The sequence below is a fragment of the Rhinolophus hipposideros genome, assembly GCF_964194185.1.
Source record: "Rhinolophus hipposideros genome assembly, chromosome: 10".
NCBI lineage: Eukaryota > Metazoa > Chordata > Mammalia > Chiroptera > Rhinolophidae > Rhinolophus > Rhinolophus hipposideros.
This window is the reverse complement of record NC_138056.1, coordinates 36,564,135-36,579,190: the sequence shown is the minus strand read 5'-3', so window position 1 is coordinate 36,579,190 and position 15,056 is coordinate 36,564,135. Positions and strand designations below refer to the sequence as shown.

At 38.6% G+C, this 15,056-nt stretch overlaps 1 protein-coding gene across 5 annotated transcripts in view; it reads right to left on the bottom strand.

The window, feature by feature from the left end:
• SOX6 (SRY-box transcription factor 6) overlaps positions 1-15,056 on the bottom strand; it is a 588,685-nt gene that overhangs the window by 38,691 nt on the left and 534,938 nt on the right. For all 5 annotated transcript variants that reach the window (XM_081063954.1, XM_081063955.1, XM_081063956.1 and 2 more), the window contains one exon: positions 4,106-4,214. In XM_081063954.1, the coding sequence (XP_080920080.1) occupies positions 4,106-4,214 (109 nt within the window). The remainder of the gene's footprint in view (positions 1-4,105; positions 4,215-15,056) is intronic.

Below are 15,056 nucleotides of genomic sequence, written 5' to 3'. Positions count from 1 at the left end.
TTAAACTGCTTCAAAGAATAACAAGACCTTAAATGTGTTTCCTAAGTCTCCAGCACCAACGAATTTGTCGTTTTATAAATATCATGGTGAACAAGAAATGCTGTCTTGTCATATTCAAGCCAAATAACAGCTGGACTTTAAAAATAAAATTTTGAAGGCATTTGCCTTTTATATTTTTAATTTCTGTTTTCCTGGCTTATGGTTTTGTCATTTGATTTTGATGAGTGGTTAATACACATGCACAGCTGCCTGTTTTGGTGACCTTTCCCTTACCGCCTCCACCGCTCAGAGCTCTGAAGCAGGTCTACAAGTTGCTGACTAAGTGATATTGGCGTTTTCATGACCAGCAGACATTTTCCAGGGAAGCCCACCTGGAACAGGGCCTGATCTCCTCGGTGGACTTACTGCAGTCACCTCAGAAGCCCCACAGGAGGATGGGGTCGAAGTGGAGGGAGGGCATAGCCCCCTATAAATGACGCTCTGCATTATGCACACTAGCTGAGACACGGAAACAATGTCAGTGTACATCGACAGATGAAACGATAAAGAAAAGGTGATATATATCCACACAATGGCATGTTATTCATCCATAAAAAAGGAGATCCTGCCATTTGCAACAACGTAGATGGACCTTGAAGGCATTATGCTAAGTGAAGTAAGTCAGACCTAGAAAGACAAATACTGTGTGATCTCCTGGTGGAATCTAAACTGTCCCAACTCATAGAAACGGAGGGTAGAATGGTGGTCACCAGGGAGCAGGGAGTGGGGAAAGTGGAGAGATGTTGGTCAGAGGGTACAAACGTCCAGTTAGAAGGCGAATGACTTCTGGGGGTCTAATGTACAGACTGGTAACTACAGTTAACAATCCTGTATTATGTATATGAAAGTTGCTAAGAGAGGAGACCTTACATTTTTCTCACCCAAAAAGAAGGCAATTATGTGAGGCAATAGATGTGTTGACTAACGTTACTATGGTGATCACTTTCCAGGATATATGTGCACCTCATCCTCGTAGTTCACACCTTAAATTTACACGGTGTTAAATACCAATTATATCTCAATATAGCTGGAAAAAATAACTAAGTTTGGCTGTTCCAAAGCCAGAGGAAACATGAAGATGATCATGTACGGATTGCAAAGGGATGACCTTCAGAGCTGGAGCCACAGAACTCACCTGTCATTTGAGATTATTTGAGTAACTTTTACTCTAAATCTCTGTGGGGCACAAAGAAGCATTGATCATTTTAGCACTTTTCTCAATGATAATTCTGTCTGTCTGTATGCATTTTTTTGTTTTAATCTTCCGTCTTTCTTCACTAGACTTTAATTTTCAAGAGGTCAGGAACATATCTGTTCTGCTTCCCCTCGGTTTATCCAGTGTCTAGTTCAGGGACTGGCACACAGTAGGCACTCAAGAAATGTTTGTTTGCTTGCTTTTTAAGAGTACACACTAACAGAAGGAGTTTATAAATCTTTTTAGTTATTCTTTCACTCCAGTTCCTCCTTAACCTTCCTCTTAAGGGAAAAGCGCAAAGAGGAGAAAGTATTATGTGTACCTGTTACCTACTCTGACTTTAATATGAAGTGTAACTCCAGCAGGCTTTGCAATCAGCGCACACTTGAACAGGTGCCAGGAAATACCCCGGAGTCAGCAGAAGGCTGCTACTCATCCCTGCAGTCTTCACCAAGGCACTGCACTTCTGTCGGTATTAGAGCATGTAACATGACTCCATTCATGAACTCACAGTCCCCCAAAAGCACATGAGGTGTCAATGGCAACCCTGGGCAAGCTTCTGAAGGGAGGTTTTCACACGCTCCTTAAGCTCCTGGGCCACTACAGCCCTTCTACTGTTACACTCAGCAGGCATTGCTGCTCCGTGTGACCGAGTAACAGGAGAGCTGGGGTACGGCATGACTTGCTATATTTAAGGGAGAGGAAATGGGCCATTCTGAGGAAGGTCACAAGATGTTTGTTTGTTCAGAAAAATGAAGGCCCCACATATTTATCTATATATATAGTGTGTGCAATCGATAGTACAGTATTTAAGAGCCTGGGTCCTGGAGCCAGGCTGCCTGGGATCAACTCTCAGAGTCGCCCTTACTAGCTAGGTGACCTGTGGCAAGTTAATTACTCTCAGAGTTAATGTTCTCATCTGTAAAATGGGGGGAAAAAGAACAATACCTTCTTTATAGCGTGGTATGAAGTTTAAGTAAGAAAAATGTGTATAAAAAGCTTAGCGTGTTCTCTGGCATATAAGTGCTTGATAAATGTTTGTTTAACCCCCTCCAACCCTCACCGCCCACCAAAAAAAGTAACCAGGAAGTTGGTTTGAATCCAGACAGTATATTATTCAATGGAATTTCCAAAGATATTGGAATGTGTTTCTCTACAGTTAAGTTTTTCATTTTTTCTTTTCATAATGGTTAATAACTCTGACCATGATTTTTACCTTACCAAGAACATGATATCAACTAGATTATTAGCATTACTGAGAGGTAACTTACTGTATTTGTACCCATTATACAGTTAGGAAACCAAATGAAGAAGGATAAATGACAGATAAAGAAAACTATGTTACAATAATGGTAAGCTGATAGAACTCTGTTAATTCCTAGTCTATTGGAAAATGAACAGACTGAATACACCAAAGGGATGAAAAATATGACTTCGTTGTGTATGGTCAAAGAGTTAGGTACTCTGCAATACAAGCTTCTAACCAAACTGACATGGGCCGGAACTGAACAGTGGCTGCCTGGGCCAAGCAATCTCAGTGCTCCCCAGAGAAAAACTGCAAGTCTAAGTGCCTATAAAAATGTGAATGTCAGTGTACTCTTGGTATACATTTTTCACAGAAGACCGTGAGTATATTTTGGTTTTGAATACTTTTTATCCATCCCTTCCTCCTCCTCATCTTCCTCTTCCTCATCCCTTCCACCCCCATCCCAATGCACACATACACACGTACCAGAGTTTAACACGTTTTCCCAGGACTACCATTAAACAATAGTCTCTCCTACTGGTATGAAAAAAATCTGCTTTCTGGAAACTCTCTGAAGTGCTTCCTAATGTCTGATACTATCCATCGCTTAATGCTCGTGCCAGGGATTTCTGAAATGCCTGGGATGGACCCAAGCTATCACTAGAAGCCATGCCTAGTTCAGATGCTGCATGAAATGTCTTCATGGGTTTTCAAAGGATTAGGGTCCTGGGAGAAATCCTGCCAGTAAAAGGGATAATAGTTAAGATTCTTCCCCTTGAGCTAAAGGACTTTAGCTGGGACCCAAGATAGGTGAAGTATTATGTTACTCTGCAGAGAACAAATTAATCTTCCCTGACTGGTGGGAGGGATTCTGCCAAAGGAACAGCTAACGGGAAAACCAGTCCCTACTCTGTGATGACACAGTAAATAATGGTGCTTTAATCTAGCACCATTTCTATGAAAGGCAACAGTACTACTGAAGTGCTGACCTAACTCATAAATTGTGCCCAGCCTCTGGGGAGCAGTTTCTGCTGATCTGCTGCTTGTGCATTTAAAACAAACAAACAAAAAGGGAAGAGGAGTGGACAGGCATTGATAGCGCTGCGAAAGCTGGTCTTTCCATCCAGACTTTCAAAAGACGCTGGAAATGGTTAGCACCCAGACACAGGCTGGGCCTTGCCCAAGCCATTATTCATTTTACGCGAGATCTGCTCAAACTATTATTTAGTTCCCAGAATGGTTTGACTGCACCAGGAAATCACTTGATTTAAAGTTTTAAAAAAATCCTCTTTTGTATGTTTGTCTTTTAAACAAGAATGCCGTGAACTGGAAGAAACAGAATTCTGTTGCTCACTGGAACTCACCGTTCGGAGAATTCTTTTATTCTGAAAATTTGAAATGGCAGCTTGAAGTACTGGACTGTGATGTGTTCAGTGATACAGGATCTAGCTGTATCTCAAAGCCTTCAACGCTAATATATAGTGAAGACTAACGTTTCCTCTGCTGTGCCAAGGAAATCGAGCTGGTACTCCCAAGAAAGACCATCAAGATCCGACATCTAAACTCAGACAACACCTTCAGAAACACCCAGAGAAGCAGAAAAGAGCTACAGGAGAGACGCTTACCCTCTGCATCTTCTGGCCGAGTGAGATCGATGACTCCTGGGCCCAGCTTTCCATCTTCACTTGACTTTCCCGTTAACTGGGGCCCCAGATTCTCAAAGCGCGTTCTTTCCTGGAGAAGAGAATAATCAGAGGCTTTATTACTAGCTTCCAAAGCAGCCACTTCACTTTTCCTCCTAGTCACTTTCTTGCTTAATGGGCAACGCTTGGATTTACAAACATCATTTCGTTTCAACGTGGACTCAGAAAATCTTTTAGGAAGATTCCACGGATGCCTGACAGTGGTCCTGACAGTGCTGACAGGTTCTAAACCACAGTACCTGTCAGGAAAGGAAACCTGTGACAGGAAACGTGCCAGCACTGTACTGCACATCTTCTTGCTGTTGGATTTGCTCCAGACACCTAAAGGAATGCAATCGAGAGGTTTGAGCCTAACGTGTAGACCTTAAAGAGCAATTCTGTTAAAATATATGAACTGCTCTTTAACGGGAGAGACGTTTTCCCATTTAGAACTCATCGTTTGCACTGGTATTCCTGGGAAAATACCAATTGGGATTATATGCAAGAGGATTTCAAAAACAAGTATGTCAAAGCAGATAGACTAGCTGGTGACACTGACACTATTATCTTGCCTAGGAATTTCAGTTGTAACGTCCTGGGATGCAATAAGGATGACATTACTCCTAGTTAGCCATTGAGTCAAGGAAGTTAGATACTCCTGCTGCTCTAGGAAGGAAACCCAACGGTGTTTTACTTGTTAACCGGTTCTTCTGGAAGCACGAGTCTGAAATATCACAAGGAACTCTCCCTCTGCAGGTTCCTGGATCAGTAGCCGAGGGCTCACTGACCATCATTACTGTGTTCTCATCTGAGGGAGACACGGCGCGTGTCCCTTTCTCGCCTCCTTGCCCCTCTCCACATGCAAACGTGGCTTTGTACTGTGCTTATGAATGAAGGAAACCTTGTTGCTCATTACTATGAAACAATATTAAATGCCATGTCAGCTTGAATTTACAGACATGGAGTAGCAGCTTCCAGCTCCGGGAATGGTTTCGGCGTGTTCTCCTTAATGCATTATGCAGGAGGAAAGCGCTCATTGCTGCTCAGTCTATTGTTCAATGACCTAGTTCTGCACCGAGCAGGTTCAGACCTCGACGGAAACACTCTGAGTGTTCTCTTCTGTAAGATGTTTAGAAACTTGGAAATATCCTTAAAGAGCAAACATACAATTACTTGATGGAGGCTGTGTCTCATTTGTACTATCTCACTACGTTTGTGCTTTCTACTAGGATTCTTTTTGAATATCATTATATTTCTATAATTAATTCCCATCAGTCAAATTGTGCAGGAAGTCTTCCAGTTTCCCTTCATCATGGAACATGTTGCAATCTGCGTGGGAAGACAACACAGCATAAACCTTGCTTTAATCTAGCACCATTTCTATGAAAGATTTGCAACAAGATTATAATCATGAATTTCCCCGACAGGGGAATACTAACTAGTTACAAGAGTAGTATGTGGGGAAACCTCTGAAATATGACACTTATAAAAAACAGAACAAAAATAAAAAGCAAATTAGGTATGGTTCCCCACTATCTTCTTATGTGAAAACACTGCTGCACAAGAACAAATTAACCCAGACCCAGGCCACAACAAAAAGCAACCACAAGCCACGTGGGAGTTTCATATATTGTCCGCGGGAGGACAGCTGCTTTTATTTAGCCAATTTCTATTTTTGAGTAGCATTTTTGGTTGTCATGATGTAAAGAGAAAGAATTAAAGTGAAGATGAGTAGTACCAGGGAAAGCAAAACAGTCAACCTTTGTTTTATCACATTGTTTCACGTTTCAAATATTTGCATGTGAATGCTTTCCTGACGTTAAATGCAAAAGAAGTTTTGATGTGACACCTGCGATCTTCTGGGAAGAACAACCTTTAACGGTATTTTCACGGGGGGAGAAACAACTTTCTCTGAAAATCAACAGACCGTGCTACCTATCAATATGCATATTTCAAGTATCTTTCTAGTCATTCATTCTCTTTGATTTTACCGGAAAATATTCTCAGTAAAAAATGAAAAGAAAGACAATAAAGTTCCTGAAAGAATATCAATATTTTGACAAGGAAGGAGAAGAGGGAAAATTACATGCCATGGTTTGTAAAATCCTAAGACAACAAAGCTTACATGATGATAATATCTTTTCTTTTATAAAAAATGAAGTGCACTCACCATTCGGTAGTATCAGCTTGTTTTTAATCATAACAAAAAACATTCAGAACATTCAACAACACGTTCACAGTGTCTTTGAAGTCATACATTTTTCTGACTTCATTGAAAAAAAAAGTCTTCTGCAGAGATACTTTCCTTATAAAATATCAATATTTTGACAAGAGTAGAAATCAAGGAAGAATATTCCATGAAACACTTGTTAAGTAGGCAGAAAATAAATCAATGATAAAAATTGTTTGGGGCAGTGGGCTGCATTTTATATTTGGTAATATTAAGCACTTGTGTTTGAGATTAAAGAAGGACCCTGCAAAGCCATGCCCTTTCATATAAATTTCTACCTAGTGTCCCAGAAGATTTCTTTCTTTTCTTCAAAGTATAGCTCAGAATATTTATTCGCCAGCCACATAACCATAAGATAAGAGGGCTTGATGTCTACAAGTTAGCTCTGGGCAGCTGAGCTAAGCAGAGATTTTACTAGTGAGGTTTAACATGAGCCTCGTAAATCCAGGATGTGGACATGGACAGAGAGAGAAATTCAAAGATACTTTCGTTCCAAGAGGCTTCAACTTCCAGCCATTAAGTGCCAATGGGTATGCCCCTACATGGAACAAACAGCGACTGGGTGGCAAGTTCTTAACTCCAAATTCTTCCACGCACTTGAACTAGCTTTCACAATGTACATACCTCCCAAGTAAGACATTTTGGGGATCTAAGCAAAATACTTCAATGCTAAGTTAAAATCTCAACCGTCCAGGAAAATCCCCCAATCTTCATGTTGACAGTGAAATGTGCATTTTCGATGCAGCGAAGTGATCAGACACTTACTTATGCATTGTCAGTCATAAACATGCAGGCAACATAAAAGTTATTGAAAAAAATTAAAGTCCGCTCTGCTGTGTTGTAGGACTGTTGGCTCTCTAAGTGCTTTGAAATGATGATGCATGAGGTAGATGTTGCATATTAAATAAAGATATTTAAATGATAAAGCCCCCTTTAGTGAGAGCTGATGAATGTTAAATGTTACCAGCCACAAGACGGTGGAATCCATCATCTTCACATATTATCAGAGTCAATGACGGGCAGCCTCACTGATGACAGATAGACTGCTGAATTATTATCCCTTATTTCCAGAGTCACTGAACAAACCATTCAACTCCTCAGGCGTTATTTTTAACTTTGCATTAAATTAGCAACTTTCCCTCCCTGCCATGACAAGATTGATCAATTTTGTCTTTGCATTGGTAGAGAGAGAGAATGAATTTGGGGTAACTAAAACTACAGAGGTTTGTTTCCAGCTTGTGTGTGGGGGGGAAATTGACTTCCTCTTGCGGGCAACAAATGTAAAATTGTGATATGGGAAAAGAACAGCAATGAAACAGTAAGCACACAATAATGGCTTTTCTTTGCACTTAGATAAAAGCTGAATTTTTGATGTGCACAGTATATTTTAATAAAATTTTATATACTATGTTTTATACACTTATTGGCTATTCCATAATAATGTGTGTGCTAACAGTAAAATTGCTCTTAAATTTATGTGTGTTATTTATACGTTCCCACGTAACAATGCTTTTTGTTGTAAAAAATATTCTGTTTATTAATGTAACTTTACAACCACTGCATCTGAGATCCGTGGTAAATTAATGACATTTTTATTATTTTATAGTGTCATTAAATTTTTACTGATCACTCCATCAAACAGAGGCAGTAAAGGCCATAATGTAAACTGGGACACTTAGATCAGGCAGCAGGAAGACATTCCATATAGGCTGAAGAAAACTGCTAGCAATAAATGATATTTATACCATCTTTAAGCATGTTAGAATACTTGGATAAGTTTGGCAAAACTGTTTCAGTAGTAGAGTGGATTGTGTACTTAAATAACAGTTTGCTTGCCAGCGAGACAAGCCTTTTTCAAACCATATGTGCGTTGACTGATTGTAGCCATCTCCTGAGAAATAACATGTGAAATGTAATGATACACTGGACTCCCTCCCTTCTGGATTATCGAGACTGACCAGCCTATACTGTACCTCAAATGATTTCAACACAGTCCCCTTTTCTACAAATGGAAGTGGAAAATGGTGCATGCTGCCAGAGGCTTGTTGTTTGTTGCTTTACAAATAAATCTGTTTCATATGACAGGTAGACATGGCTGGGCAATGATGTCATATATTTTATTCCAATGTTCTAAATAAGATGTATGTTACCAACCTTTATTCAAAGCTCGTTTCTAAAGAATGTCCGAATGTGGGGTCATTCATAACTAACACAGAACACACACCTAAGGGGCCATTACCTACACTGCTGTTAAATTGGATAATAATTATCTCATGCTACTTTCACATGTAAAATACATTTTAATTAGTATACTCTACACTGGCCCTCAAATATTCTGTTTATAGAATGTGTGTGTGTGTTATACAAATATTGTGTATTTTTTACAAATATACACATTTATATATTATATTTCTGTAGAGTGTATAGAAGATAGTAAATAGAAAATGTTATGCTCATCTAATCACAAATTTAGAACCACCTATCTCCTACATGGAGGTTTTGGTATGAACCTTTCTTAAGTAAATAAGAATTTTGCTGTTATATCCTAAAATACATACTTAAATATTAAAGACTTTAAAAAAATCTTTCAAATTTGTAACAATAAGGAATTTTATAGGGAAAGTTACTACTGCAGCACCACTGGTCATGTTTTTGTGTATTCGTGAAGCTAAGTTTTCTAAGAGAAATAACAAACATATGCATTAGGAATAAAAATTCTCTGAGGCCACCATAATATTCTGAGATATTATCTATCCTCAAAGTTTCAGCTTTTTTCAGTGTTGTTAAGTCCCACCCAAAAGAAGTCCTGTCATTTCAGCCAAGCTCCAAGCTTTGGTGGTTCTCGAACCCGGGAAAATTCTTTCCTACACGGAAAGCAAAGACTTCTCTGCAGAAGCAGCCTTCCCCTGAGAATTATTTGTCTCACTGCTTTCCCTGTCCGTCCGTGCCCAGTTAACCACCCAGACTTGCTGACTCTTCTGTCACAGAGCCCCTGACACGGGTCCTTCTCCTCTGTGGCCTCCCATCCTCACTAGCTATCACAGCACATGCCCTCACGCCTGCACTCCTGGATCACTGCCCGGCCTCCTTCCTGGTCTGCCTGATCCTTGATATGGACCGATTGCCCTGTCAGTATCACCTGCTTCCTCTTTCTCGTGGCTTGCTGGGGTAATGCTTCCTTCTCTCTTCTTCTTTACCAAGTTTATTGATATTGGAAAACTCAAATTGCCCATGAACTCTATAAATTCTCTGATGTACCCACTCTCTGATATACAAAAATTATTAGTCTTCCCTATATAATTAGCCCCTCATTATATATACTATGTTCAAGAATTGTACCTCCAAATCTCTTCCAACAATATCAAACGATTTTTCAAGCCAGGGATTGGGTCTTATCCTTTCTCTACATGTCTTACAAAGCATTTAGCATTAGTGTCCCCAAATACTTTCTTAAAAGGCCACATAACTGATTAACTCATATAAATCAAAAATACCCTGTACAAGTGAGTGTCCAAAAGAGGTAAGAACTACCTACTTTCTAGTATTTCAAGTTTGTAGAAGAGATGTTTAGGCTCAAGCCTCCACACTGTATTGGTAATATCTCTTTGGGCAATAATAATCAAAACAATGAAATCCAAAAAGTATCTTAAATATTTTGTAAAAGATGGAAATAAGCAATTTTAGAAAAACACAATAGATGAATGCAATTTGATTATAGCACTTAATATGAAAAAATAGGTTTTTGAGTCTGATTTGGGATTTCTGGGATTTCTGCAGCTTAGCACTTGTGTCTTTGCATAGTCTCGGCAAAAGAGGACACATACTACCCGCCACAAATGTTTGGCCAGAAAAAACAGTACACGTGGTAAAATGAAAAGATTTGCTTTTTGTTTTATTTTGTTTTAAAGTAGGACAATGCTAAGTATAACGTTGAGAGAGTCTGTATCTTCCCTCTGAAAAAACTTTCTCTAATTCCCTGCTCTGGACATATCTTGCCATGAGGTGACTGTCCAGAAGTACTACTTAAGCACACATGTGGTTTTCTTTTTATTGATTTAGCAAGCTCTATCACTTCATTAGCCTTTATTTTATATCCTTTATTATACACTTCGTAATGTAATGAAGGATCAAAAGTGCAGATTTCACATTACAAAGCAACCGCACATGCCTTTTTAAAAGGCGATTCTTTTCTAGGGAGTTTATTTGGAGGTGCTAGGTTTTACTCTCATAGTGATATTTTGATGGTCCCAGAGTCGATAATCATGATAATAAAACTGGCCGAGAGAAATGATATTCATTATTGAACCTCATTGTTAAATAATATTTTGCCAGCTAAAACTATTAATTTGACTAATTTTTAATAGACCCTTAACATCAAAATTGTGCAGGACTCATGAATTAGTTAAAGCCTAAGTTTTCCAACTGTGTTCGCCTCCATAGCACAAATACACGGTGTGAAGTGGAAGCCGTAAAAGCATTACTTACTGACCACATACTATATGCAAGGCTCTTTCCAATTAGCATTACCTTTAACCCGCACACCAATACTACAAGGAAAATATTGCTATGACTATCAATTTTACAAGAGAAGAATGTGAGGCTCAAAGATTTTTAAAAAATAGTTTATTTAAGTCACTGAACCAAAATTTAGACAGGTATTTGTGCTGAGGCGAATTTAGAATTATAACTCTACAACTTAATTACCAGATGATCTCTCTGAGCCTGTTTCCTCATTTGTAAAATCGAATATAAAATGATGATTAAATAGTGATGATTAAATAAGAGATTATATGTGTGAGTGCTTTGTAAAAATAAAGCAACTAACACAAAATATCCACTTCTGTTAAAGATATTATTTAGTGTTTGCTAATGTTTCCAAGCTAAACACTAATGAACATAGTGCCTCGATCACTATGGTCAATATCCATTCTCCTGCATCACAATGCAACTATATAACCAAAGATGTTTTCCTTTTGTCTTGGCTGCTAAGCATATCAAAACTAAATTTAAATCTCAATGTTAGTAACCAGGTAGTACCTGGATCTCATTATTCTCCACATATAAGCCCTGAAATACTCCTGTAATCAGCATGAGGAGAATCAAACCTATATCTTGTATAACCTCTTATGATCTATAGCTCCTATTCTCCTCATCAACTTTATGTCCTATTCCTTCCAGTTTATATTCTCTGTTCCAATAAGACAGAACTTCTTGGAGTTTCCTGAACACACTGTGATATTTCATGCCCTTGTGTATTTGCACATCCCATACTCTCTTTCTAGAACGTTTTTAACAGATACACAATTAGTCCTTTCTAGGCCTAATTCAAGCATTTCTTCTGGACAAAATCCTTTGTTGATTGCCCTCTACCAGCTCCAGGCAGGAATGATCACCCTGTTGTGTTCTATCACGTGTTTTCTATAAACACCATGCTTATGGAAACATGCTTTACCATTATTGGTGTATGCCTGCTTGTGTCTCCTCAACTTCCTCCTTGAGGTGTAGTGACCAGGCCTTATTATCTTTATACGATTGGTGCCTATCTTCCGTGCCTCTCGTGAAACTGGCACATACTAGGTACTTTGATTGCTAAATCTAATAAAAGTTATTTCCCTCTCTTCTTGCATTTTAATTTTACCTTTAAAATTAACTGATTTTCAGATCCTGTTTGAAAACAGTGACAAAAAGATGATTAAAAGGTAGATAAATGCAAAGGAAGTTGTGGAAGTCGGTTGAACAATAGAATGATCTCCCAGTCAGGGTTGTCCTTGTACTGAGATACGGGGAGTGTGCTTAGCTTCTGTTATTTGAAAGGGTTTTGGCAAGAATTTTCCCTAAAAATCTCAATCACCACTACCACCTCCAACATTTTTCTTACACACTGTTATATTCCTTAGCAACCCAACATTAGCAATTCATTCTTTGAATTAATTAATAGTACCAATATTTTGTGAAAGAACAATAGAATAAACTGTTAAACAAAATCCGATTAATTTCAGTTTAATTCCTCTAAAGAAAGCACATCTCAAGGGAAGATAATGTAGATGAAATCACACGAAAAGGGACACAAAGCATTTAGTCAAGGGGTTTCTTTAGGTACTGTAATCTCAAACAAAATAATTTCACAAGAGTTTGGGAGTATCAAAGCTAAGCAAAGCTGGTAGTTAATTGGGCTGAACTGTGTCTTCCTAAAATTCATAAGTTGACGCCCTAACTCCTGATACCTCAGAATATGACTGGAGTTAGGGCCTTTAAATGGGTGATTAAATTAAAAGGAAGCCACAAGGGTGGGCCCTAATCCTACCTGACTGGTGTCCTTAGAAGGGGAGGTGATTAGGACACATAGAGAGACATCAGGGATGTGTGCTCACAGAGGAAAGGCCATGTGAGGGCACAGCCAGAAGGCGACCATCTGCAAAGCAGAGAGAGGCCTCCAAAGAAACCAACCCTGTTGGCACTGTGAACTTGGACTTCTATCCCTCAGAATTGTGAGAAAAAAATGTCTGTTGTTTAAATCTCCTAGTCAGTGGTATTTTGCTAGGGCATCCTTAGCAAACTAATACTATGGCACCTTCTGCCTCTTATGTCATAAAGGGCTCTTGTCAGTGGCCAAACAATACGAAGTAATAAGGCAACAAATTTTAGACCTGAAGTCCTACTAGCCTCGGAAACAATCCTCTAGAAGCTTTTGCCGTTAGGAGTGGTTCTCTCTGTTGACAGCTGTCTGTCTGTCTGTCTGTCTGTCTGTCTGTCTGTCTGTCTGTCTGTATCTATCTATCTATCTATCTATCTATCTATCTATCTATCTATCTATCATCTATCATCTATCTATCATCTATCTAGAATTCTTCAAAAGAGAAAGTCTCCCTTAAAGGAAAGGAAGACTTTCAAGGGCTTGGCAAAAAAGTTTTTAAAATTCCAGAAGATTCATATTTGAGGCAAGTCGTAGAATCAGTGAAGGCTGACAGAAGCTGTTCAGATCACCTCTCAGGATGCCGGCATATGCCACAGGACCACGAGCTCCCGGGAGAGGGGACATGTCTCCTGACCCTCTATCCCAGTGAGGGGAGCATGCAGCACATGTCTGCTGAAATGAACCAATGTCTGCAGAGCTTCTTGTGCTATGTTTTATGGAGCTTACAAAAACATTCTCAAATGATGTATAACAAGTTTCCCTGAGGATTTGAAGACTCACCAAACGAAGCAAATTCTCTCTCCACACCCCTTGAAAGGACAGCACCCTGTATATTTCCTGTAACATAAACTTAGATTCTTGTCACTGATCATCAAATGATAAATGACAAAGTAGCATTAACTCGGAAGATATGAGACCCTTTTGGTCTTGGGAGTCACATAGTTAAATTAGTTTCATCAGGATTATAGTGGTTACTGCACCCTTTCACCAAATGCTTTCTGTCTCATTCATATGGTTTTAATATGGTTTTAACCAATTGCAAGGTTATTTATAAGTTTGCAACTCCCAAGTAGAGTTATAAAGTGTTCAGATTTAAGCAAATCCAGTTGTGTGGCAGCCCAACTTCTACTTATATGTGGTTTCCAACTTTTTATTTGTGTATAGAGGCATGATGCATATTTGTTCCTCAATATTCTCCGATTAACTGTTTGTTTTAATAACAAGTTCACAAAAATTTCATTGTAAAATTATACGAACTCCTATTAAAATTGAACGTGTGATTTAAAAAGCGGTAAATTTTATCTCTATTTAAACCACCAGCAAGACTTTATTATTCTAACATTTATCATATGAATAAAGAGTGTCACAATAAAATGAATGACCAGCTAAGCAAATGTCTTTGTCCAAAAAATTGTCTTGGGAATTCTATTTGTTCAAAATCTAGGAACTTGATTTCAGATACCTATTTAGTTTACAGTGTGTACTTTTTAATATTGTTTATAGAAACACAGGTGCAGTTTATTCACATTAAAGACACCAAAATTATATAAACCAAGAATGAATATTTTCTTTTAAAAAAATACCTTCTCTTTCAATTTTAGTTGGCAAACTGATAAATTTGAAGATAAATACACACACACACACACACACACACACACACACAGGAAAAAATGTAAGTATTGCCACCAAGCATTTGTTTCAATATTTGAGGTATAGAAATATATCACATCTGCTATGAGATTTTGCCATAATTTAAAGAAATATGTGTGTGACAAAAATAACACGCATCTTAAAAAGAAAAATAAGCATGAAAAAGCTTTGGTGATAGAAGGAAGTGTAAAGGCCTCTTCATCCCGAGAGCATGGAGGTTAGGACACTCCCCCAAAGTCCCACAGCTGACCAGTAACAGACTCAGCACGTGTCTCCTAACTGCCAGACTCTGTTTCCTGCGCCTTTCACTGAACCACTCTGCATCACATGTGCCTTTTATCAACTATGCTAATCCCTGATTACTTCATCTGTAAAACATGGGAGCTGAACTAACTTATCTCTACAGTTTCTTCCAAGGTCTAAAATCTTATGATTCTATGACACTCAATTGTTTTGCTCCTGAGACCCACACTGCAGCACACACACTAGTAAACTACACTTTGCCATGTCACAAAAAAATTTCATTGAGCAATTATTCACATTCTCAAGGAAACTGGTCAACAATAATCCATTTATGAAACAAGCTTACCAAACCATGG